At 44.2% G+C, this 23053-nt stretch overlaps 1 protein-coding gene across 1 annotated transcript; it reads right to left on the bottom strand.

Moving 5' to 3' along the window:
- Nucleotides 1-9452: 9452 nt before the first annotated feature.
- On the bottom strand, nt 9453-16102 carry LOC119536938. Its single transcript, XM_037839604.1, has 3 exons — nt 16063-16102; nt 9969-10706; nt 9453-9534 (listed from the first exon to the last, which is right to left on the bottom strand). Exons 2-3 carry the CDS (start codon nt 10553-10555, stop codon nt 9453-9455), a joined length of 669 nt encoding a protein of 222 aa, XP_037695532.1. The 5' UTR covers nt 10556-10706; nt 16063-16102.
- Nucleotides 16103-23053: the final 6951 nt, after the last annotated feature.

Genomic DNA, 23053 nt, shown 5'->3' on the forward strand with positions numbered 1-23053 from the left:
GTTTGCTCATATCTGTGGTGAAATCATTAAGTTTTTTGAAATATGCATTCCGTTTAACTTAAAATTTCTGTAATTCTATTTGATAAATATTACTGAGTATCTGCTTCAGCAAATCTTTTTGTAAGTGCTGAAGGGAATACGTTGATTTATATAGCCCCTCTTCTGAAATACCTTATAGTCTAAAACAAGAGAAACTTTTAGGATACAATTAAACAGGTAGAAGACTTTTGGGATAGATAAGATGGAGGACCCATTTCCACTAAGTACATCTATAACCTTTGAGTACAGGGTAAGCAGCACAGAGGAGAACAAAGGAAGGCAAACTGTTTTGATACCCCAGGACTGAAGTTACCGCTTAGAGGTAGGATATCTTATGGCCCTTTATCCAAAAGAAGAGGGAGACCCAGGACTAGTGCTTTCTGACTCCCAGCCTAGCAACAGAAGGCAGGCCCAGTAGACTCATTCGTGATCCAAAGGGAGTTTGAACAGATAACACCACACAAGTCTGGCTACACCAGCAAGGGGAATCCACCAGAAATACCACTGAAAATAAACTCCTGCGGAAGCGCTCTCCTTCCCAGCAGAACCACAGACTCCCTTTGTCCACCCAGAGACAGGGTGGCCGGGTGCTATCGAAGGCAATCCTGCCGAAATAAGGGGCCAGCCTGTGTCTGAGACACACACACACCCCCACTCAACCTCCACCACACCCCACCCCCACCCCCAATGAGAGACAAGGGAAGGAAGGGAAGAGGAAATCAGCCTCAAAGACCCTCTGGCTAGAGAAGTCTCTTCGCCTTCCTAGGCCTGAGAGTTACCCCCCCACCAAGTCATACTGGCCTGGACTGCCCCAGCAAGACTGATCTCACCAAAACAAGCAGCCTGGCCCAGAAAGCCTTTGTGTCCCCAAGGGTCAGAAAATCCCTTCCCCCACATAAGACACTGAGTGGCTGAGCAACTCAGTGAAGAAGGACATTGCCACAGAAAGCTTCCCAGTCTAGGAAGCACAATTCATTCCTGCATGCCGGAAATGCCCTTCCCTACTTAGAGACCCTAGAGGGCCAGGCCTGGGGAAATCCTTCCCACCACCTCAGGCAGGGCCAACAAGATCCAGTGGAGCACCGGTGGCCCCAGCTAAACCACGTACCCTAAAATAGCACCACAAAGGCTCTGAAAATTAAATTGACATTGGAATCACAGCCCGCAAAAGTGGGCCAGGATCTGCATGATAAACCTAAGCAGGGTGACTGTTTGCTAAAATAAAAAAGACTTAACTAAATCCCAGAGTCTCCTAACATAACACACGACATGTCTAGAATACAACATCTGTCATACCAACTAGAAAACCATAGCTTAAATGAAAAAGAAAATTAACTGTCACCATCACTGAGACTAATCACATGACAAAGTTATCTGATGCGCTTTTTAAAGTATATGAAATAGATTCAGAGCAAAAATAATTACTAGGGACAAAAATGATGATTAAATAATGACAAAGGGATCAATCCACCAGGAAGACGTAAAAATCCAAAAAGTGCACACATTGGTCTCTCTCGACACTCAGCTCCATGTTCTCAATTCAGGGAGCCTCCCAGAATCTGTGTGGGTTCCCCCTTTCTGTACCATGTCCTGGAAACTTTCTCAAGGCTGGGGGGATTACAGGGCTTTCCTAGATTCTTTCCCATTTTGGAAGATTGTTGTCTTTTGTTGGCTGATATCCAGTCTCTTGAACAAGACTATTTCATGTATTTTGCTTGGAGTTTTAGTCCCTTGAGGCTGGGCATGACCGGGCATATGGGTTAAGGTGTTACCCCTGTTAGTCCTTTCTGGGAATGGAAGTTAATTATTTTATTTTGTTATTTTTTTTATTTGCCTGGTTTCTTTTATCTGCAGCCTGAATTTTCCCATACACCAGGAGTATCAGCAGCTGATAGTTCCAATTTTATTAACATAAGAACCCAACTTTGAATCTATTTAATATGATCATTGTTATTGCTGGTTATAACTCCAGACACATAGATCTATAAGCTTGAGTTTTCCGTAGTTCTGGAATTAAAACTAGATCATATTCTTTATGTGTGAGGAAGCACTTTATATGATTTTGCATGATAAAAACTGTCTCCTATTTTCATTTAAGTTAAAATTCTTATTTTTTTATTACAATGTATCTGTGATGGGGATTTTATTTGCTTACTGGGGGAAAAGTATTGAATCACACCTTTCCTTCATTATATTCCAACAGTAGCCATGCAGTGATTGTAGGAAGAGCAGATAGGTAAACCTGCTAGTCAACAACTCTGAAACCAAATTTATAAAAGCTCTAAAACCTGACCCCAACTTTTTAAGAAAAATTCTCCATATTTTAATTCCAAATAATATTTGTTTTCTGGAACAAATATTTTTATAAAAATAAGAAGTCTCATATTGATATGAACTAGCATTTAAAAATGCTTATGTCTCTTTTCATATTGAGTACCACTGAACTCTTTTACGTTTATCTCGTATCCTGAAGATCACACTCAGTGAGACTTAAACGTCCTTCCTTTGTTGACTCATCTTGAAGAGTATCATATCCAGGATTACTTTGTTACTATATGAGGAACAAAGAGTAAAACAGAGATACAAGAAAAATACAAATAGTTTCAACCAAAACATTCATCTGATTAATGTAAGATATAACTGCAACATTGACAATAAAGAATAAAAGTATATTGTAAATCCATTTATACCTGTGACCTTGAATGTCTGAACTTATAGACTTCTTAACTGTGAAATTAAATCATTCCCTTTCAACTGTGTGCTACGGATGTTCAATGAGATTATTTTCCAAAGGAAATGATTGTGTTCTTCCATAATAAGATTTCATCATATTTTTTTGTTGTTGTTCCAGACATATGTTGTTCTTTCGCTTTTATAATCCCTAGATGCCAAGGTGGTAAGTAGTCCTGTACAATTCTCAATGACAGAATATTTTGAAGCATCTCACTGAAATTCACACAGATAATCACGCTTAGCTTGTTGTGTCACTAATTAATAAAGCTGTGATTTATAAACCAAAACAGATATAACTCTGGAGAACTACAAATGTTATTTTAAGATATATCATTTTTAGGAATCTTAAAAAGAAAAATTACATCATTTCTCCAGCTCTAACTAGGGGACCAAATGTCAAAGCCAATGTTTCAAAATATCCTAGTCTTCTTGGCAGGTCTAACACTATAGTGAAAGAGAAGTGTTAGCCGATTTTAGTTTGACACAAACCATTGAAATAATCTCAAGTTTGCTTGCTCTAATCACATGTTCACTAAACATTTATTTATTTATTTATTTTTACCAAAGTCTGGCTTCTGGTATATTCTTGCCCCCAAAGAAGGAACGTACTGATTGCATTGATCATTTTTGTTCATTTACAATTATATGTTTGCGTGTATATAACAAAAATGTTATTGTCCACAAATCAGTGACTTACAATTTGGGAGGGACTTGGACAGCTTTGTAAATTATAGAAGAGCAGTGGATCACCTCTCAGAAAACACATAAATCTACTTTCAACTATGATTAGAGGAAAGCATGGTTTAATTACTGCTATTTATTTTCCATTCAAACTGTGGCTGAGCAGAGTACATTGTTAGAAAGTCCCAGCAGTGCTACTTATGGTGCAATGCTAGAGTATGTCCAAGCAAGTTCTCTTGTGTATAGTCCTAGAAGGCAGGGCTCAAAGGAATCCTTGTCAAGTACCATGTGGGTATGGGGAAAAATCTTAAATATTTAGCTTAATGGAGAAACTTTCCTTTGAAGCTGAATTACAAAACTTCTGTTCATCTAATTGCATCCACACTTTTTTCCAGTAGCTCTTTGCCAGGGGCTACTACTGTGATTACATTCATCCAGCAGGCACTAATGTGTGGCTCAGAGAACATAAATTTTCAATTGCCTGTGGCAGTTATACATTGTCTGAGAGTTCTTCATTATGTGCCCTCCAGCAAGCCACTTTCCTCTCTACTCCTCTGTTCCCCCATTTATAAAATGAGGGGTCTGGAATAAATGAAGTCTAAGATTCCCTGAAGTGTTAAACATTTGTTACATCTCACTAAAATTTCTTTCTGATCCAAAGGTATCTATGAGAGTATAATGTATTGATGTGGCTTTTGTTAATAGCCCCTTGCTCCCATATACATAAAGTGAAATATCCTAAATGCAGGTGGAAGCACAAATGAGAATGTGGGGCTGCGATTCTAGAGTGAGGCAAATGTTGGTTCATGTCTACCAGCTTCTGGGCCTGTTTGTATTTGTTTTCTAGAAAGGAATCTTTGACCTTAATTTCCCTCCAATTTCCCAGGAGAGTGCACTGGTGGGGAGGATGGAGTTTGGCATGGATTTCAATAACGCCAAGTAATGAAATATCTAAAAGTAACAAGCAAATTCTCTCTGATGATCTAGTTAGACCTTTATTAGAACTCATTCAGAGTGAAACTATTGCTATTCTCTTTTTAACGGATGAAAATGCTGATTCTCAGAGACGATAAGTGTCATGCCAAAGGACACACAGCAAAATGTGATGCCATATAACCCAACCCATAGGCCTTTAGGGACCCCACACATCCCAACTGTAAAAAAGTACTGTGGTTCTACTAAACCTCAATCCAGGAATCTGAGTGTTCAGAATTCCTTGAATTTAACAGAAAGTGATACAGAACAATGGTAAAGTCCTTAGGCTACTGAATGCTTGAGTTTGAATCCTGACTCCAATGCTCTGGTTTGATTAATGTAAGTAAAATTCTTAACCTAACTGCTGTTTCTTCCTTTTGAAAAACAGGAAAATAATAATACCTGTCTTCTAGTTTAATTTTGAAGACACAATGGTAGAGCACATGTAGACTGCTTAGCATGTAACCTGGTAGACATCAAGAGCTCAATTGATCTTAGTATTTTTTTAGTATTTTAATAATAAATTGCAACTACTGTGCAAAACAGTCACTAACTTCCTTGCATATAGTACAAAGCAGTTTGTTTTGGAAATAAGGAGATAAAAAATTGCATCTGGAAAGGAGTAGATGGATGAACAGACAAGAGCCTAAGATCAAATTCATGGAACAGAGAGAAATATTAGAGTATTAGAGTTCAAAATTAAAATTCCTCAGCAATAAAATTATTTTGGTGTCTAGCTTTCAATCACAGGTTAGGGAAACCATTAACCAAGACTACTGGGAAAGGAAGAGAAACAGAATTATGTGGAAAGGAATATGAAATAATTTTTCTGTTTTGGCTATTTGGGGCAGAGTTGGCTTGAGTATGGCTTTATTCCCATCAATCAATGATGCTTCTGAAATAGGAGAGACCAAAAATAAAATGAGTAAATGCCAACACGATTGGGTCTGAAGCTTTTGTTGGAGGGCATATAATTGGGAGTTGAGAATATGATTCCTGCCCTAGGCAGCAGGGAAGATGTGGTAAGGTCAGGATGGAAAACCAGATCTACTATGCAAAGCCCACCCAGGTTACTCTACCCAGGTTTCTTTCCACACAGCACCATCCTGGTTTCCCACAACTTTCTTTATGAGGAGACATTTTGTATGAAATAAAATAAACAACAAAACCATCAAGAACAGTTATAAAATATATGTAGAATGAAAAGAAGGAAAACCCTCAGAGAAGGAACAAAGTTAAGCACTTATTTCACTAAAATAAGCCTCTAAATTTATTCTCCTTATCTGCTTGGCCTTAACTACTAAATAAATGAATGAATGAATGAACGTATTTCTCTTTCTTTATAGGTATCCAAATTTCACTTGGTTTGGGGATCCTAGAAGTAGTACTACTCTTCCCATGTTTTCTCTTTCTTTCTGCTTTGATCATCCTTCTCAGGTCTGAGCTTTCTCTTATCACTTATGAATCTTCCCTGTGAAACTAAGCAGGAAATCAAAGAAATTCTCTCTCTGATGCAATTAAACTTCTTCATCAAGCTCTAGGTTAGCCAAGACAACTAACAGGCTAGGGAACTGAATACAGGATGAGTAAGGTGTTGTCCTTGTCCTTAGGGAGATAACAAAATCTGGTTGTTACTTACATAAACAACTCTAATATAAAGCAGATTAAATACTGTAAAAGGCACAATCAGCACACTTGTGTCTGCATTGAAAGGATGGAGATCAAACCTATTTGGGATAATAATAATACAAAGCATTTTGGAAGGGATATTTTTTGAGATGGGCTTTGAAGAAATCAAAGAAGTTTAAAAGATTACGGCAAGACTGAGGGAGAGCAATTCTAGGTAAATGAAACAATGTGAAAAAAGACATGGAAAAAAGACATTTTTATAGGAGGGATGTGACATTTTCTGGCCTGTGCCAGAAGGATGCCACAGCATTTAGTGAGAAGATTCAGAGTAGAAAAGAATTTGGTGGTTAACCCAGCTAAGACTCTATTTAACAAAGGGTGGGAAATTTCAAAGGGCTGAACAAAGGAGTCATCAGAGATGTGGCAAAAGTGTCCTTTTCTTATTTTGGAAGAAAATTTTAGAACCTGTATAATTTGGAATATTACAGAAAACTAAACAGGAGAGGAAAGGAAAGGCTGTGTGTTTATGTGTGTATATGTGATTTTAGTTTAAATAAAAAGAGCTTAAAACACTTGAAAGTCCTAGAAAAGATGGAGAACTTAAAAACTAGAGCATGAAAAAGATTTAAAAGTGGCATTCATTCTAACTGAAATTTATTGACCATCCAATGCCATTTTACCTATGGTTGAAAAAACATCTAGAGTATTGTTTTGGTTTGATAAAGATGCCAGAATGCAATATATCAGACATGGGTTGGCTTTTAAATTGGGGATTTAACTTATAAATTTATTATTCTAAGGCCATGAACATACCCAATTAAGGCATCAACAGGAACATACCTTCTCTGAGAAAAGGCCGATGAAAACCGGGATTCCTTTGTAACATGGAAAGGCAAATGGCCGGCATCTGCTGATCCTTCTCTCCTGGATTCTGTTGCTTTCGGGTTCTGGCTCTTTTAGTTTCTGTGGGTCTTTGCTTGTTTTCCCAAGCTTTCTGGGTGCTTCTCTCTTTTGGTGTTTCTCTCTGAGCTCTTTAGGCTCTCTCTGTCCTTTTTTCTCTCATAAAGGATTCCAGTAAAAAGGATTAAGACCCGCCTTTAATTGGGTGGGTCACATCTCAGTTGAAACAACCTAAACAAAAGTTCCCACAATATGTCTGCCACAGAAATGGATTAAAAAACTTGGCCTTTTCTGGGGTACTTAAGACCTTCAAATCAGCACAGGTGTAAAGCTACCAGGAACTGAAGAAGAATAAATAGCCACTAATAATGGAACATCAGTATCTCCTGAAAGTGGAAGCAAAATCCTGATTACAAATGCCTAAGATGGAAGAATAAAATTATATCATATTAACAGGCAAAAAGCAATTTTAGCGTTTGTCCGGCGCCGCCCCGCTCGACCCCTGCTCCCCGGCCGGCGAGGGGAGAAACAAGGGATGGAGAGAGAGAGAGATGCAGACCGCGCAAAACTGATCTGGCTGGAAGTCACGACTCGAGCCACACGGTGGTTGTGAGAGCAATTCTTTTACTGAAGCTAGACAAGCATTCTCTGTTACAGATTACCACGCGTGGCAGAGTGCCTCGCGGGAGAACAGCCTCGATGCGGCCGTCAGGTACGGCTCCTTGTGGGCTGTCTCCCCGAGCTCTGCCCAGGAACTTTCTTATATACAATGATCACAACCAACAAACAGGCACCACGTAAGCGTGTACAATAGGCTAGCAGCAACTGCTGCTTCTAGCGCCATAATGCGGAAGCAGGACTCGAGCGCCATCTTGGCTCACTCGATGGGAGGGGTGTACTCTAGGAGCAGGCTGAAACAGGACGCGAGCGCCATCCCGGCTCACTCGATGGGAGGGGCGTACTCTAGGAGCAGGCTGCAGAATGCCCACTAGGCCCTAACCCGGAAAATGGCTAAAAACGGCTCTCCACATCTCCCCCTTTTTTATTTATTTCAGCCCAGTGTCTCCATTGATGAGTGTACTCCCGTGGGCCTGAACGACCCACTACATGTTTTGGTGCTTTGGGGAGTCTGGACTAGGCCCCTGCCATTTTACGGCAGAACCTCTGGCACCGACCAGAAAGCTTACCTCATATAGAGACCGGAGAGCCCGTGAGCTGGAAACAACGTGACTCTCCCTACAGTACTTCGCCTCGTAACTGGGGAAAGACGATTGGGGCAGGAGAGTGGCAACCAGCGTCAAAGGCGTCACTAGGCATCTCTGTGCAATGGCCGGAGCCCCGTGTGGCCACAACCGGGACCCCGCCTAAGAGACTCGCCTGAGACAAAATTTGAGACAGCTGGAGCTATATGCTATATCCGGGATATGGCCATGGACCTTGCCGCAAACCTGGCCCCAGAGCGCCCCACCCCGAGTGGCCGGGACGGGGATCGATCAGTCTAGAGCCCGCTGTCCATGTGAGGGAGGAGTAAAGGGGTTAGTTCAGCAGGGTGGGGGCTCAACGTTGACAAGGCGTTCAGGCGATTGTCAATGGCTTCGCTGCTGCGGGCTAGGCGAAGGAGAGAGGGTCAAAGTCCAAGAGTTCAGAGAAGCCGGAGCTCGAGGTTGGTATGACGTTTTGGCGACCGAGAAGGGCCTCGTGGTCGGCGGGTTGACCGATGGCGACGAGGTCGCGGAGGTTTGGCCGTCATCTCGGAGGAGAGGTCATCAGAGGTGGCGAGCCGTTGGTAAAAAATAGCATCCGTTTGTTTCCTTACAAGCTGGACAATTCTGCGGATAATGCAGGGCCCTAAGGTGAGAATTAGAATAATTAGTAGTAGGGGGCTAAGAAAGGGGAGGATATATGGGAGGACGGGAGCGAAGAAACTGGACCAAGGACCGGTAGCCTCACGATCTCTTTTGCGCTTTTCCAGTCCCTCCCGGACTTTCTTTAGGCTGTTCTCTGCGAGACCTGTAGTGTTGGCATACACACAACACTCTTCTCCTAGGGCGGCACAGACGCCTCCCTCTTTGAGAAGCAGAAGATCGAGACCTCGGCGGTTTTGGAGCACCACCTCAGATAGGGAGTTGAGGGAATTTTTAAGATGAGAAACAGCGTCTTGTAAGTGACGGATGTCTTCGTCAACAGCCGCCCGGAGGTGAGTTAGGGCGGAGCTTTGACTGGCTAAAGCGGCGACTCCGGTGCCAACGCCCGCAAGACCTAGGAGGGAGGCAATCGTGAGGACGGTGATGGGCTCTCGCTTTTGCAGTGGAGCAGGGACTGCAGTTTTTTCCAGGCGGAGGAAGAAGTCTTCCTCGCTGTGGTATAAAACCCTAGGGATAAGGATAACTAGGAGGCAAGTTTCTTTAGTTGTATTGAGGGTTTGCACATTAAGGCAGGGGGTAAGTCCTGTAGAGGAGCAGAGCCATTGGGAGGAGTTGTGGGGAGCAAGAAACTTAGCAGAGCTCGTGGGAGACGTGTAACTGGCGCAGGCTGTGAGGTTGGGGGAGTTGCCTGAGCGAGGGCGGATACACTTTCCTGTATAAGAGATTGAATGAAAAGTTAGGGGGACAGTAGTGACATTCCATTTGCACTCCGAAGGGCTGTCCTCTGTGCTTTCTGAAAAGGAGAGGTTGGAGGCAACTGGCTCATACAGAGAGGAGGAGGCGGAGAGGCAAAGCCAACAGGAGGCGGTAAGCTTGGGGTAGGAGACATTTAGTGAGGTGAAGGTTGCTTGGATAAGACTGAAGAGGGGAGAGGAGTAACGAGAAGGGGGTAGAAAAGGTTGGGGTGGTGAGGTTGGCGATGTGTTGTTTGTAGCTGAGGTGCGTTTTCCGGATGCGTTGCTTATAGTTGAGGTGCGGCTGGAGGGCTGTGGAAAAAAGGGGTTGATGACTTTATTGGGGCCAATGCCCGAAGATGAATGTTGAGCTGCTTCCTTTTTTATGAGAATAAGGGATCCCAGATCGGACCCCGCTAGATGAATTCGGAAGCCCCAGGTTCGACCCATAAGCCAAGACGTATCGGTAGGGTCTTGTACGGTGAGCATTAGCCTTTTAGGACAAAGGTACCTGTCGAAATAGCGATTGCCTGGATTTAGGCAAGGATAAGGGGTTACTGTAAGCTTTAGAAATTTGTCAGGGACAGCAGGGTTCCAGCCAGTGGCTAATGTTTCACACCCCCAGTATGCACAGTAGTACTCATAGGGGGAATTGCAGTATGATTTTCCAGGATTTGAAGATGGACACATATAATAATCTTGTATATTTAGGCTGCCTGGATAACCTCTAGGTTTTGGATTAGGAGGGGGGAACAAATCAATGGCATTAAAAACAAAGGAGGGGGCTCCTGCTGTGGTATTACAAAGAATTATCTTGGAGTCTTCCCAACGCGCAAGGATCCACTTCCAAGGCTGGTGGGGATTGGCCTGGGTAGAAGAGGCGAGGGTAAGCATGACCATTAGAAGGGAGGCAATGCTTGGGTAGGGGTTGGGATCACCGGTCCTCCCCCTGGACGACGGGGAGGCGGTCAGGATCATTCTCATCATCTTGCTGGTCATCTTGCTGATCGTCACCAGCGTTGAAGGTTGGGTCTCTTATGTCATATTGGGGTTTTCCCAATTGGTCGGGCTGCAGCTTCTCAGCGCTCTCGGGCGTTGATACGGTTCTCACCAATCTTTCCGGAACCCACACTGGTTGACGTCCTGGTTCCTGTGGGAAGACACAAACAGAGCCTCTGGCCCAGCTGAGCACGGGGTCAGGGCCTTTCCATTGCCCCGACAGGACATCCTTCCAACGGACTAGACCTCTATGCTGAGGACTCGGGGTGGTGTGTTGCAGGGCAGGTGTCATGCCCTGTGAATTTTCATTTAAGAAATTATACGTGAATAAGGCTACAGACAGTTGGGCCTTTGGGGATAGGCCGTGACCTATCCCCTCTTTCTGTTTTTTGAGCAAGTCTTTCAGAGACCTGTGTGCTCTTTCAATGATACCTTGCCCTTGAGGGTTGTAAGGGATTCCATGCTTCAATTGCACTCCCATATTATCACAAAATTTTTGGAAAGTTTTACTGGTATAAGCAGGTCCGTTATCTGTCTTTAACATTTTTGGCTTGCCCCACGCTGCCCAAGCGGCAAGGCAGTGTGCAATGACTTGGTGGACTTTTTCTCCTGTCTCAGCAGAGGCAAACAATATTTGAGAACACGTGTCTACTGACACATGCAGGTATTTGATTTTTCCGTACTCTGAATGATGAGTGACATCCATTTGCCAAATGTCTCCTGGGACGAGACCTCTAGGGTTAACTCCCACAGATGGGATATGCTGTTGAGTAACACAATTTCCACAAGCTCGGACTATGTCTCTAGCGGCCGCTCGCGGTATACTAAACCGCTTAGCCAGGGTACCTGCATTGATATGAAATTTGGCGTGGAACTCTCGGGCTTGCTGATAGGGTGTCAGCATGGGGAAGACGTGTGGCTGTCGAGTGGCCACATCTACTATGTGGTTTCCTTGGGCCATGGGGCCAGGCAAACCTGTGTGGGCCCTGATATGAGTTATGTAAAAAGGGTGTCGCCTGGCCCATATGACTTCCTGCAACTTAATAAAAAATGTCCTTACTGTAGATGAATGCCTAATAGTGCCCACTGCCTCTAGTATCCGTACAGAGTTTACAACATAAGCAGAGTCCGAGACAACATTCAAAGGTCCAGAGAGGCTTTTCAGAACAGTGATGATAACCTGTAGCTCTACCCATTGAGGCCTTTGTGGATGGAAGAGTACTGTTTTGGGAGTGTCCCCCTCGACACAATACGCCCCTGTGCCGGAGCTGGAGCCGTCTGTGTATACAGTGGGGGCATCCGCTAGCGGCTTAGACGAGGTCACCTTAGGAAAAATCACTGGGTGCCGAGCGACAAACTGCAAGAGGGGAGCTTTAGGAAATTGATTGTTAATGCTTCCGAGAAATGCACACCGGAGGACGGCCCACTGATCGATTGTTAATGCTTCCGAGAAATGCACACCGGAGGACGGCCCATTGATCGATACATCCAGTGAGTACCTCAAGCTGTTGGGAGGAATAAGGCACTCGGAGACTTCTGGGTTGTTGGCCAAAATGCTGTACCGCTCTTCTAACACACTCCAGGGCTAACTCCGCAACCGCTGTAGGATAATGCTCTAGGACCTTCCAGGGGGAAACCCCAGGGTGGATCCAGAGCAGCGGTCCTTGCTGCCACAGCACTGCAGTGGGCTGTGATTCTGTTGGCAGCACGCAGGCCTCAAAAGGCTCATTTGGGTTTATTCTTTTCAGAGCGGCGCGACTGAGCGCTTGCTCTACCCGGTACAATGCTTGCCTCGCCTCGGGGGTAAGGTGTCGGGGCGAAGTTATGTTTGAATCTCCTCTCAACAAATCGAATAGGGGCACCAACTCAGCGTTGGGTAATTTCAAATACGGGCGGATCCAATTTATATCTCCCAAGAGCTTTTGCAGATCATTCAGAGTGCGTATATTGTTTAATCTGAGAGATACCTTCTGGGGGGAGACATGGGTAGGCGTGAGTTTTGCTCCCAGGAAAGTGGAAATGTCCGTCATTTGGATTTTCTCAGGGGCTACTTCCAGGTTAGCTTTTCTGAGGTCACAGACTAAGTGCGACAATACAGTCTCAAGGATTGCAGCATCCTTATGGGCTAGCAGAATGTCATCCATATAGTGAATAATTTTCACATGAGGGAACTGTTGCCGGGCGCCAACTAACTTGGTGGCAACATACAGCTGACACATGGTAGGACTATTAGCCATACCCTGGGGCAGGACCGTCCATTCAAAGCGATAGCAGGGCTCCTCTTGGTTACAAGAGGGCACAGTGAAGGCAAACTTAGGGGTGTCTTCGGGGTGGAGTGGAATAGAAAAGAAACAATCCCTAAGATCTAAGATGACAACCGACCAGTGCTCTGGCAACGCTGAGAGGAGGGGCAGTCCCACCTGAACTGGTCCTAAAGGCTCCATGCAATCATTAATAGCCCTTAAATCATGCAACAGTCTCCATTTTCCAGATTTCTTTTTGATTACGAATATAGGGGTGTTCCACGGTGACGTGGAGGGAGCGATGTGGCCCTTTTCCAATTGTTCTGATACTAAGGCGTGCAACGCTGCAAGTTTTTCCTGTGGCAAGGGCCACTGAGGCACCCACACCGGAGCCTCGGTTTTCCATTTTAGTTTTATAGGTGTGGGTGGGAATCTCTCCTCAGTGGCCCCTAGGAAAAACCCAAACCTCGTCGGTCAGACTTGGGGGCAACTTGTATAGGCTCCGCACGTCCGTGCAGTGAAGCTCCTAAACCCTTGCCGGGGGTATACCCCATTTCTTTTAGAAGTCGCTTAGAGGTTGGGGAGTAACCGCTAATTAAAGTAACGTCCATTTGGGTCAGGATGTCTCTTCCCCACAAAGACACAGGCAGGGCTAATACATAGGGCTGGAAACTGCCTTGGTGTCCTTCTTCATTGGCCCAATGAAGGGCAGCTGCACTGAGCATGGGCGCTGAAATTTGGCCTATTCCTCTAATGGGCTCTTCCGCCCTGCACGTCGGCCAGGTGGGGGGCCATTCTTGTTGTCTTATGATAGACCGATCGGCCCCTGTATCGAGCAGGCCTAGGAAAGATCTGCCTTGTACCTTAATAGCCAGCATGGGTCGAGACTCCAGAGACATATGGAGGCCCTCAAAAACTTTTCCTGAAGACTCAATTCCTTTATCCCCTCTCTGTCTGATTCTGCTTGGAAAGACTGCATGTAAGCTGGGTAAGAGCAGGAGCTGCGCCAGCTTATCACCTTCTGCAATGACTAAGGCGCCCCGCTGAGATTGAACCATAACTTGGGCACGGCCTGTGAAATCTGAATCTACAAGTCCTGGTATAACTGTTAATCCTCTCAGGGCCGTGGATGCTCTCCCCAATATGAGCCCTACAGTACCAGCCGGTAAGGGCCCCTTGAAGGAGGTCCCTACTAACTGGACACCCATGGAGGGGGTTAGCACGAGTCTGGAGGTGGCACAGAGGTCCAGTCCTGCTGAGCCGGGGGACGCACGAATTTGATCGGATCCTGTGTTGTCGAATGGCATGCAAGGGGGTCCGTCGAAAGGGCGGACCACCTCTTCCCGTTTTTTGGAATCTGCTCGGGGCGGTCAGAGAGGCGTCTACCCTGCGCATCGAAAACCGATCTACAATCTTCTGCGCGGTGGGAGCCTTTGTGGCAACGGCCACACGGCCTGGTTACTGCACCTGGTTCGCCAAACCGTTGAGTGGCAGGGGGCTGACGTCTATTGGGACATTCTCTCTTGAAGTGCCCTGACTGGCCACAGCCATAGCACCCGTTAGGCTTTGCCCCTAAGGCTCTCGGGCTCTTTGTAGCCACCTGTAGGGAGCTAGCTAGCATGGCAGCTAGACCTGCATTAGTTAACGGGCTGCCAGCATCTCTGCAAAGCCGAACCCAGTCCGTCAGCTGTTTTCCTTTGTTTTGTGCTAAAATAACTTTACACTCTTTATTACACTGCTCAAATATCATTTGTTTAACTACAGTTTCTGCCACCCCTGGATCTGAGAAAATCCTCTGGGCTGCAGTCTGCATTTTGGCTACAAAATCCACAAAAGGCTCTGTGGGGCCCTGATGAATATTACTGAGCGAGGCTTGGGCCTCACCCTCACCTGTCAGCTTTTTCCAAGCTCCCACGAAACAACGGAAGATTTGGGCATAGACCTCTTGAGGGTACCGCGTTTGATTTTGGGCATGGGCTCCCCTCCCCAACAGCATGTCTGTATTCCACGCGCCATGTCTTCCCGCTGCGTTCCTAGCCGCTTGTTCCTCAGCTAACTCTTCAAACCACGCTTTCCAATCTATAAATCGGCCTGGTGGCAAACAGGCACGGGCTAACTGAACGATATCTGCGGGCGTATGATTTAGGGCGGAGAGGTTTTCAACCATGTTCAGGGTATAAGGGGCATTGGGGCCGTACTGATGGACGGCCTGCCTTAGCTCTTTCAAAAGTTTGTAATCATACGCTTCATGTTGGTTGTTACCTTGGTGGTTAATAATAACCGGGAACATCTCTGGGGATGGTTCTGACTTAAGTGGTTGGTACCCACCTAGTACACCAAAAGGCCTAAAGGAGAAGGAAGGGACCCACTGCCAAAAATGCCTCTTTCCACATTCAGATGAAATGGGGCCTAGGGGACTTGAGTAATCAGGTCTCTTTCCACATTCTGTGGAGTAATCAGGTCTCTTTCCACATTCTGTGGAGTAATCAGGTGGGGGAAACTGCTGTGGAAACCCTTCCCCCGGCCCGCCCATCAGGGTTTCCGGGTCTGGCAGCAAAGGATAATTACATCTACCGGGCATGGCCACTAGAGGGAGCTCTCGGCGAGGCTCCTTGGTGGGACCGCCCAAGGCGTCAGTCGGGGGCTGGGGTGCAGCGGTAGACGTGGGCGGGGCGGAAGGCCTCACGGGTGTGGCGGGGGCCTCCCCCCAATCAATCAACGGACGCTCTTCCGCTTTCTCGTCGGCATCGCTATCTGGCTCTGACTCGGAGTCACTGGACTCCGGCGGCTTGCCCTTATAGGAGCCGTCCGCTGACGAAACTGACTGGGTCTCTTGGAGCGCGCACCGCGCCTCTTGCAAGGCGGAGGACGGGCTAAGGCCGGCAGCCGATTCTAGTTCAAGGACCGCACGGACGGTCTCCCATACAGGTACTAGAATCGGGTCCACACTCACGCCCGTCTGACGTGCTCGATCTATGTCGCGACCGAGTTTCTTCCAAGAGGGCAGACTAAGGCTGCCGGTGGAGGGAAACCAAGGGGCAAGAGTTTCAACATCATCGAAAAATTTCTGTAGGGAGCTTTTCTTAACTGAGATACCCCTCTGCTTCAGGAGGGTTTTTAAAGGAGCCAATAAAGGCGAACTTCCAGACTGCCCCATGCTTGCAGTCGGCACTGTACTTCAGTCACTCGGAGAGCTCTTCCGAGTCCCCCGGGGTCACCTGAAAACCCACGGGCCCTAACTCTCAAGTAATAAGACGCACTCACCTTCTCGCGTTGATCAGGCGCGGGAAGTCCGCCGTAAGCCCGATGCGCAGCGCTGCTCTCCTCACGGAGGGACCGTCGAGAGCGAGGCAGGAAGAGGAGCGCTCCCCGTACGGGCCACCACTTGTCCGGCGCCGCCCCGCTCGACCCCTGCTCCCCGGCCGGCGAGGGGAGAAACAAGGGATGGAGAGAGAGAGAGATGCAGACCGCGCAAAACTGATCTGGCTGGAAGTCACGACTCGAGCCACACGGTGGTTGTGAGAGCAATTCTTTTACTGAAGCTAGACAAGCATTCTCTGTTACAGATTACCACGCGTGGCAGAGTGCCTCGCGGGAGAACAGCCTCGATGCGGCCGTCAGGTACGGCTCCTTGTGGGCTGTCTCCCCGAGCTCTGCCCGGGAACTTTCTTATATACAATGATCACAACCAACAAACAGGCACCACGTAAGCGTGTACAATAGGCTAGCAGCAACTGCTGCTTCTAGCGCCATAATGCGGAAGCAGGACTCGAGCGCCATCTTGGCTCACTCGATGGGAGGGGTGTACTCTAGGAGCAGGCTGAAACAGGACGCGAGCGCCATCCCGGCTCACTCGATGGGAGGGGCGTACTCTAGGAGCAGGCTGCAGAATGCCCACTAGGCCCTAACCCGGAAAATGGCTAAAAACGGCTCTCCACAAGCGTTTTCTTTTTCTGTTGAATAATCACAAACTTAATAAGCAATCTAACTGCTTTCTATAAATTTCATTTATACCATAATAAAATTATAATTGAATAAAAGAATTTAAAAATAAAACTCACCTATTATTTGAGCATTAGCTATTTTCACATCTCTATTTTCAAATCCCTTGTCTATATCTTTATGTGCGCATATTTTACACACTGAAAATCATAGTGCTTATGCTATTTGTATTCTATTTTTCACACATATCACTTATAAATACTTTTATGTTGATACACATGCTATATATTTACATTTTAAGCCCCTGAATAATATTCCATTGACTCAATTTGCCAAAATTTATGGACTTATTCCTCAATGGTTGTAGTTTTAGGTCTTTTAAGGTGTTTGGTTACTTGAGTTAATACTCTGATAACCATTGGTCCATGTGGTACAAGCCTCTATTCTAGTTTATATAAACTAATGACAGCCATTTCTTTACATATCTCGTGATAAGCTAACCCCTGCAGGTAAGACATCTTGCCTTATTCCTCATTGAATGTGCTGAAACTTGCATATATTTTGCCCCAATAATTGTTTCTTTAATTTGTGTTTTTTTTTTTTTTTTCACTTTTCATCATTTATCAGGATACATTTTTTTTTAATATGGGGAGAAGAGGAGATGAAGAAAAGGTACTGCATAAAAGGGGAATGAACATTCTAAGGATAATGAAATGGGGTCAAAATGTGGCAATTTAAATTGAAATGCACAGTATCAATTGTCAGCAAAGGTATTTAGCAGCAACTATGTAATCTCATTGTGCTAAGAACTGGAGAGAAAGAAAGGACAGAAGGAAAGAAGGGAAAGTAAGAAAGAAGGAAGAAAGAAAGAAAAAGAAAGAGGGAGGAAGGGAGGAAGGAAGGAAGGAAGGAAGGAGGGAAGGAAAGCACTTACTCGAAAGAGCATGTAAAACAGTTTATGTTTACACTTACATGCTTGCTTATCATGTCTTCTGCCTTGCTAACAGCTACTGGAGGGCCTTTCTGCAGGGCTATCATTTTCTTGCGATTTGGGCTGCTAGCACGCATCCTGTGTATATTTGGCATACTTCATGTCCTGCAAGATATAGGTCTGTGGCCCAATGTAAGTTGACTGGATGCTCCCTTCCTGGAACTTGAATATTGAACAGAGTATAGAGCATCTACAAATGGTTGGGTACATTCATGCCATATTCCTGTTTCCTATATTCCTGTTTCCCCACCCCCTGCACAGTCTTCTGAGCAGCTTTTTTTCTAGTTCATTTCCAGATGTGTTTCTCCCATCTTCTTAATATGTGAGATTCTGAGGCTCTTCCAATATTCCAATAATCTGTCCCAATTTAAAGTGTCCAGATTCAGTGTTTGTCCATGAAACCAAAGAGGCCTGTTTCATATAGGTTGTCAAACCTGTAAACCCAAAATGAGAAAGCATCCGAAGTGCTGAGGTAGAGGTTTACACTGAAAAACCACAAGAGGGAAACCTAATCCAGTTCAGTAAATAATAGCAGCCTAACCAAGACGGATGATCCTTTTCAAAATATATAATTTTATAAATACCTAAATAAATAAATATCTTTGTTTTAATTAGGAGATCTATGTTTGTTTACTGATTGCATTTTCCATGCAAATATTCTGCAGTTAAGGAAGTTAACCTAGCATTTAATGGGGAGTCAAAGGGAAATGATATATCCAGGATATAAGGTATGCTTTGTAAGGTGCTTCTGTTTTAAAATTGATTTTATAATTTTTTGTAAATTTTGATGCTGAGATGGTGATCCTTGCTATCCAAGTAAGGGGACAGGAGAGGCTAAATTAGTGCACAGAGAGCGGGCAGATAGAAAGGAATGTTCCTATAACTTCTTGTTCAACTAGTTTCTTAATAGACAAAATGAATATTAAGTTCCTGGAACCTGTTAGACAATGGATCTGTGGCAATTGTTACTTGAATATTTACTGTTTACTTGTATAAACTGAGAACTCCAAATTTCTCTAGGAAGATGTGGGCCAGAGAGGACTTACATTGAGCAACTGACACTCGTGAATACTTAACTTCTATATTAGAACTGAAGTTATCTTGCCCGTTTGTGTCATTTATGAATTATATTTCACTTCTCTATTCTCGCCCCTTTCTCCTCTATATGAGAGACAAAGCATGAAAAGTTAAATTTCTTTAAATGCTGAAACATTTTTTTGTTGATTTAAGAGCGACTTGTGTTTAGACAAAAATAAATGCAACCCTTAAGGCAGGCTTTATCTGAAAATGGGATTAGCATTTCTGAAAAGAAATTTTATTGCCACTCATAAATTAATATCAGAATGAGAACTGACCCTGTGGAAAGATAATGGAATGGGTTTTGGAGCGAGAAAGATTTGAGTTTTGAGCCTGTTTTAGCAAGTAAAATCACTGGGATCTCAGTCATCCTGTGTAGCTTTTCAGTCTTGGTTTCCTCTTCTGTAATAAGGGGCCAAGGACAGCTCCACTGAAGGGTTTTTGTTATTAATAGAGAAAATGAATATTAAGTTCCCAGCACCTGTTAGACAGTGCATCTGTGGCAATTGTTACTTGAATATTGAGATTTCCAAATCCCTTTGGGAAGAGGTGGGCCACAAAGGATTTATTAGTCCTTCCAGTAATTTAGAAATATGTTAGACTCATTCCTTGGCCCTTGAATATATTCTAGGACCAAAGTCAAAGCTATATGTTTAAATTTTTCCCTAACAAGGGTTTCACATCTCTTTTCTGCTAAAAATACTCAAAGTCCAAGCCTTTCAAATTAGCCAAAGACTCCATGCTAATTATTCTGAAAGTGCCAATTAAACAAAATGTTTCATAAACTGGTCAAATTAAAATCCATATCATGGTGCTTGTCAAATCCAAATTTCCAGGAAAAACAATATCTTCACCCTTTCAATGCATTGTAGAAAAATCCATAGCATGCAAATGCAAATTATTTAGCCATTTTGCTTTAAACTAAATTTTTCCCTACTTTGTACATATATTTGCTTTAAAATGAAGGAAATATAATAATAAATGACATCTACAGTTCTTTATTGCAAAATGAACTCAATAAGGATAAACAAATGAGCAATATGTTCCAAGTTCTCATTATTAAAGAGCCTCAAAATGGTAATCTGTGTTGGTGGGGTTGGCAATGCTGAAATATAAGTTCTGACTCTGGGCTTCCAATTTTATCATGTTAATAATAAATAATATCATTAAGTTCTTATTTTATTCTGGGTAGATTTATAAGCACGTTACATGCAATATTTCATTTAATTATCTCAAAAGCCTAAAAAAGAGTCAGATTCAAAGTGCTTAAGTTTTTGCCTATGCTTTTTAATAAATAACTTTGCTGCTTTTCTACTCTGCTACATTTGTTCAGTCACCCATTCATCCATTTATTGTCTCTTTAAGTCCCAGGAGCTCTGCTAGGGACAGGACATAAAGAGGTAAAATCCATAACCTTTTCTTCAAAAAGCTCAGTATACTGACTACAATAGTTATGAAAACAATTAATGCCAATTGAATATTATAACTGCAATTATAGAAGTAGGCGTGAGGAACAAGGATGTCACAAAGGATGAAGTGATCCACTTCACTTGCACAGAGGCAGAAAAGAAGAATTCACCAGGAAGACTAGGGGGATGGAAACCTTCTATGTAGGTGTGCCGGTTTGAACGTATTATGTCCCCCAAAATACCGTTATCTTTGATACAATCTTGTGTGGGCAGACGTATTAGTGTTCATTAGATTGTAATTCTTTGAGTGTTTCCATGGAGATGCCCCACCCAATTGTAGGTGATAACTCTGATTAGATACTTTCCCTGGAGGTGTTGGCCCACCCATTCAGGGTGGGTCTGAATTAAATTACTGGAGCACTACATAAGCTCAGATAGAAGGAGCAAGCTTGCTACAGCCAAGAGGGACACTTTGAAGAATGCACAGAAGCTGAGAGAGGAGCTGCAGAGGAGAGACAGTTTGAAGACAGCCGTTGAAAGCAGACTTTTTCTCTGTAGAAGCTAAGAGAGGAAAAATGCCCCAAGAGCAACTAAGAGTGACATTTTGAAGAGGAGCTGTGGCCTAGAGAGGAACATCCTGGAACAAAGCCATTTTGAAACCAGAACTTGGAGCAGAAGCCAGCCACATGCCTTCCCAGCTAACAGAGGTTTCCCGGACACCATTGGCCATCCTCCAGAGAAGGTACCCGATTGTTGATGACTTACTTTGGACACTTTATGGCCTAAAGACTATAACTGTGTAACCAAATAAACCCCCTTTTATAAAAGCCAACCCATTTCTGGTGTTCTGCATTCTGGCAGCATTAGCAAAATGAAACAGTAGGGAATAGGTGGTTATTTAAAGCAGAACTTGCCACATGTGAAAAAAACAGGCAGACAACAGCACAGCCCTTAAGGAAAATATACATTTTCTTTATGACTGAAATTGCAGCAAATAAAAAATAGATGAAGATACGAAACAAATCTTATGAAGATTTGCACACCTAAACCCACACAATCCATTTTTTGCTAGACCTGTCCATATAAATATTTTAAATGCAAAATAATAAATATCAAACATAATTATTATTTTGAGTTTCTCAAAGGACAATCTCAGTAAGAGGGAAAAGGAGTAAGTATTCAGTTTAAGGTGACCTGGGAATAGTTTAAATTTTATGTAATCTCCTAAGAAAAAAACTTGATCTAGTCCAGTAAGAATAAGCTATGGAGTGAGCCAAACCTGTTTTAGAACTTCATCTCTCGGCTTAGCATGAGTCTGTGCTGGCTCTGCGCTCTCTTAAGGACTCAAGTAAACTAATTAAGACCGACCTTGCTTGGGCAGGGCCACAGCTCTCTGGAAACAGTTGAATCAAAAGGTTCCTCCCAATTGTGGGTCACATCTCTGTGGAAACAACCTAATCAAAGATCCCACCCACAGTAAGTCTGCACACACAAGATTGGATGAAAAGAACAAGACTTTCCTGGGGTACATAATAGACTCAAACCAGCACAGATGTAAGTAACTTTGTAGGCTCAAATCCCCCATAAATACTATTTTGCGGGACACTGATTACGTGCTTCAACTTGGCGGGCCTGGGCCAGGGGACCGGATCCGCCCCTGGGGAGGGTGGTGGGCACGGGCGACAGCGCCCTCCACAGCCCCCCAGGCCTGAGAAAGTGAGGCCGGAGGCAGGCCCCATTTCCTCACCCAAAACACAACCGTTAGGGGAGGCTTGCCGGAGGGAATCGCCTTTTCCCCACCCCCTTATCTTGCCCGCACACCCCCCCTTGCCAGAGCAACTCCCATCACCACCAGTGCGCATACACTGTTGCCAGACACCGTTGCCAGAGCAACTCCCGCCCCTTTTCAAACAACCTCCGTGCCCTCTTAGAACCAATCCTAACCTCCGCACCCTCTCAGAACCAATCCTAGCCTTTATCCCCTCAGCATTGACTTGTAACAACCCCCGCCCTCTATGCCAGTCTATATAACCTGTGCTCACCCCTAATAAACTCTCTTGGCTTCTCCACCCTCAAAGAACCGTGTCCTGCCTGTTCCTTCTCGCCGCCCTCCACACCTTGCACGCCCCCCCCGCCGGGGACCTGGCCAAGTCCCCCGCCTCGCCTTCGCCTCCGGGAAAGAGCCCCCGCCGCCGGTACCCTCCGAGCAATCCTGAGAGCCTAGGATTTAGCAACCGGCCGCCACCCCCCCCCAGACGAATCAACTGCGACCGCACTATTTTCCTTTATATAGTTCTCTAATGACTTCTAAAGGATGGCAAAACTTTGTCTAATCAGTGGGAATTGATTCCCTATAATATCAGCCTCAGGAGATATGTCCATCATGATGATAATAAACTCATCCCATAATGAAAATTTAATATATAAATTTTTTCTTATATCTTACTAACATATCCAAATGATATCATATTATGAATGCCATACAGAAGAAGTTTGCAAAAATCTTTAAGTAACAGAAAATCCTTTCGAACTCAAACTATTTTAGGGAAAAGCAAGAGACGACCTACCAATTTGTTTTATAGAGCTAGAGTGAAGTGAAAACAAATCAGACAGATATGATACAAGAAAAGAATATATTATAAACAAATCCCACTCCTGCAAATATACCAAATAAAATATTAAAATAAAATGTACCAATGCATTGAAAACGTATACTTTGACAGAGTTTTCACGTTGATTCACTCAAAAAGTTCTGGGCCCTGAGCTGTAGTACAAACCACTATTTTTGATGCATCTGTGATTATCATAAAGGTAATCTTTTGGACTTGGGGACAGG

Source organism: Choloepus didactylus, chromosome 6 (assembly GCF_015220235.1).
Source record: "Choloepus didactylus isolate mChoDid1 chromosome 6, mChoDid1.pri, whole genome shotgun sequence".
In the NCBI taxonomy this organism is placed as follows: Eukaryota; Metazoa; Chordata; class Mammalia; order Pilosa; family Megalonychidae; genus Choloepus; species Choloepus didactylus.

What these genes read in the sequence shown, in the direction of transcription:
- LOC119536938 (XM_037839604.1), bottom strand. Translation starts at nt 10,555, where the DNA reads ATGACCAGCAAGATGATGAGAATGATCCTGACCGCCTCCCCGTCGTCC. An exon ending in TTCCGAATTCATCTAGCGGG is followed by an intron (nt 9,535 to 9,968) that starts GTCCGATCTGGG and finishes TCTCTTATACAG; the next exon opens with GAAAGTGTATCCGCCCTCGC.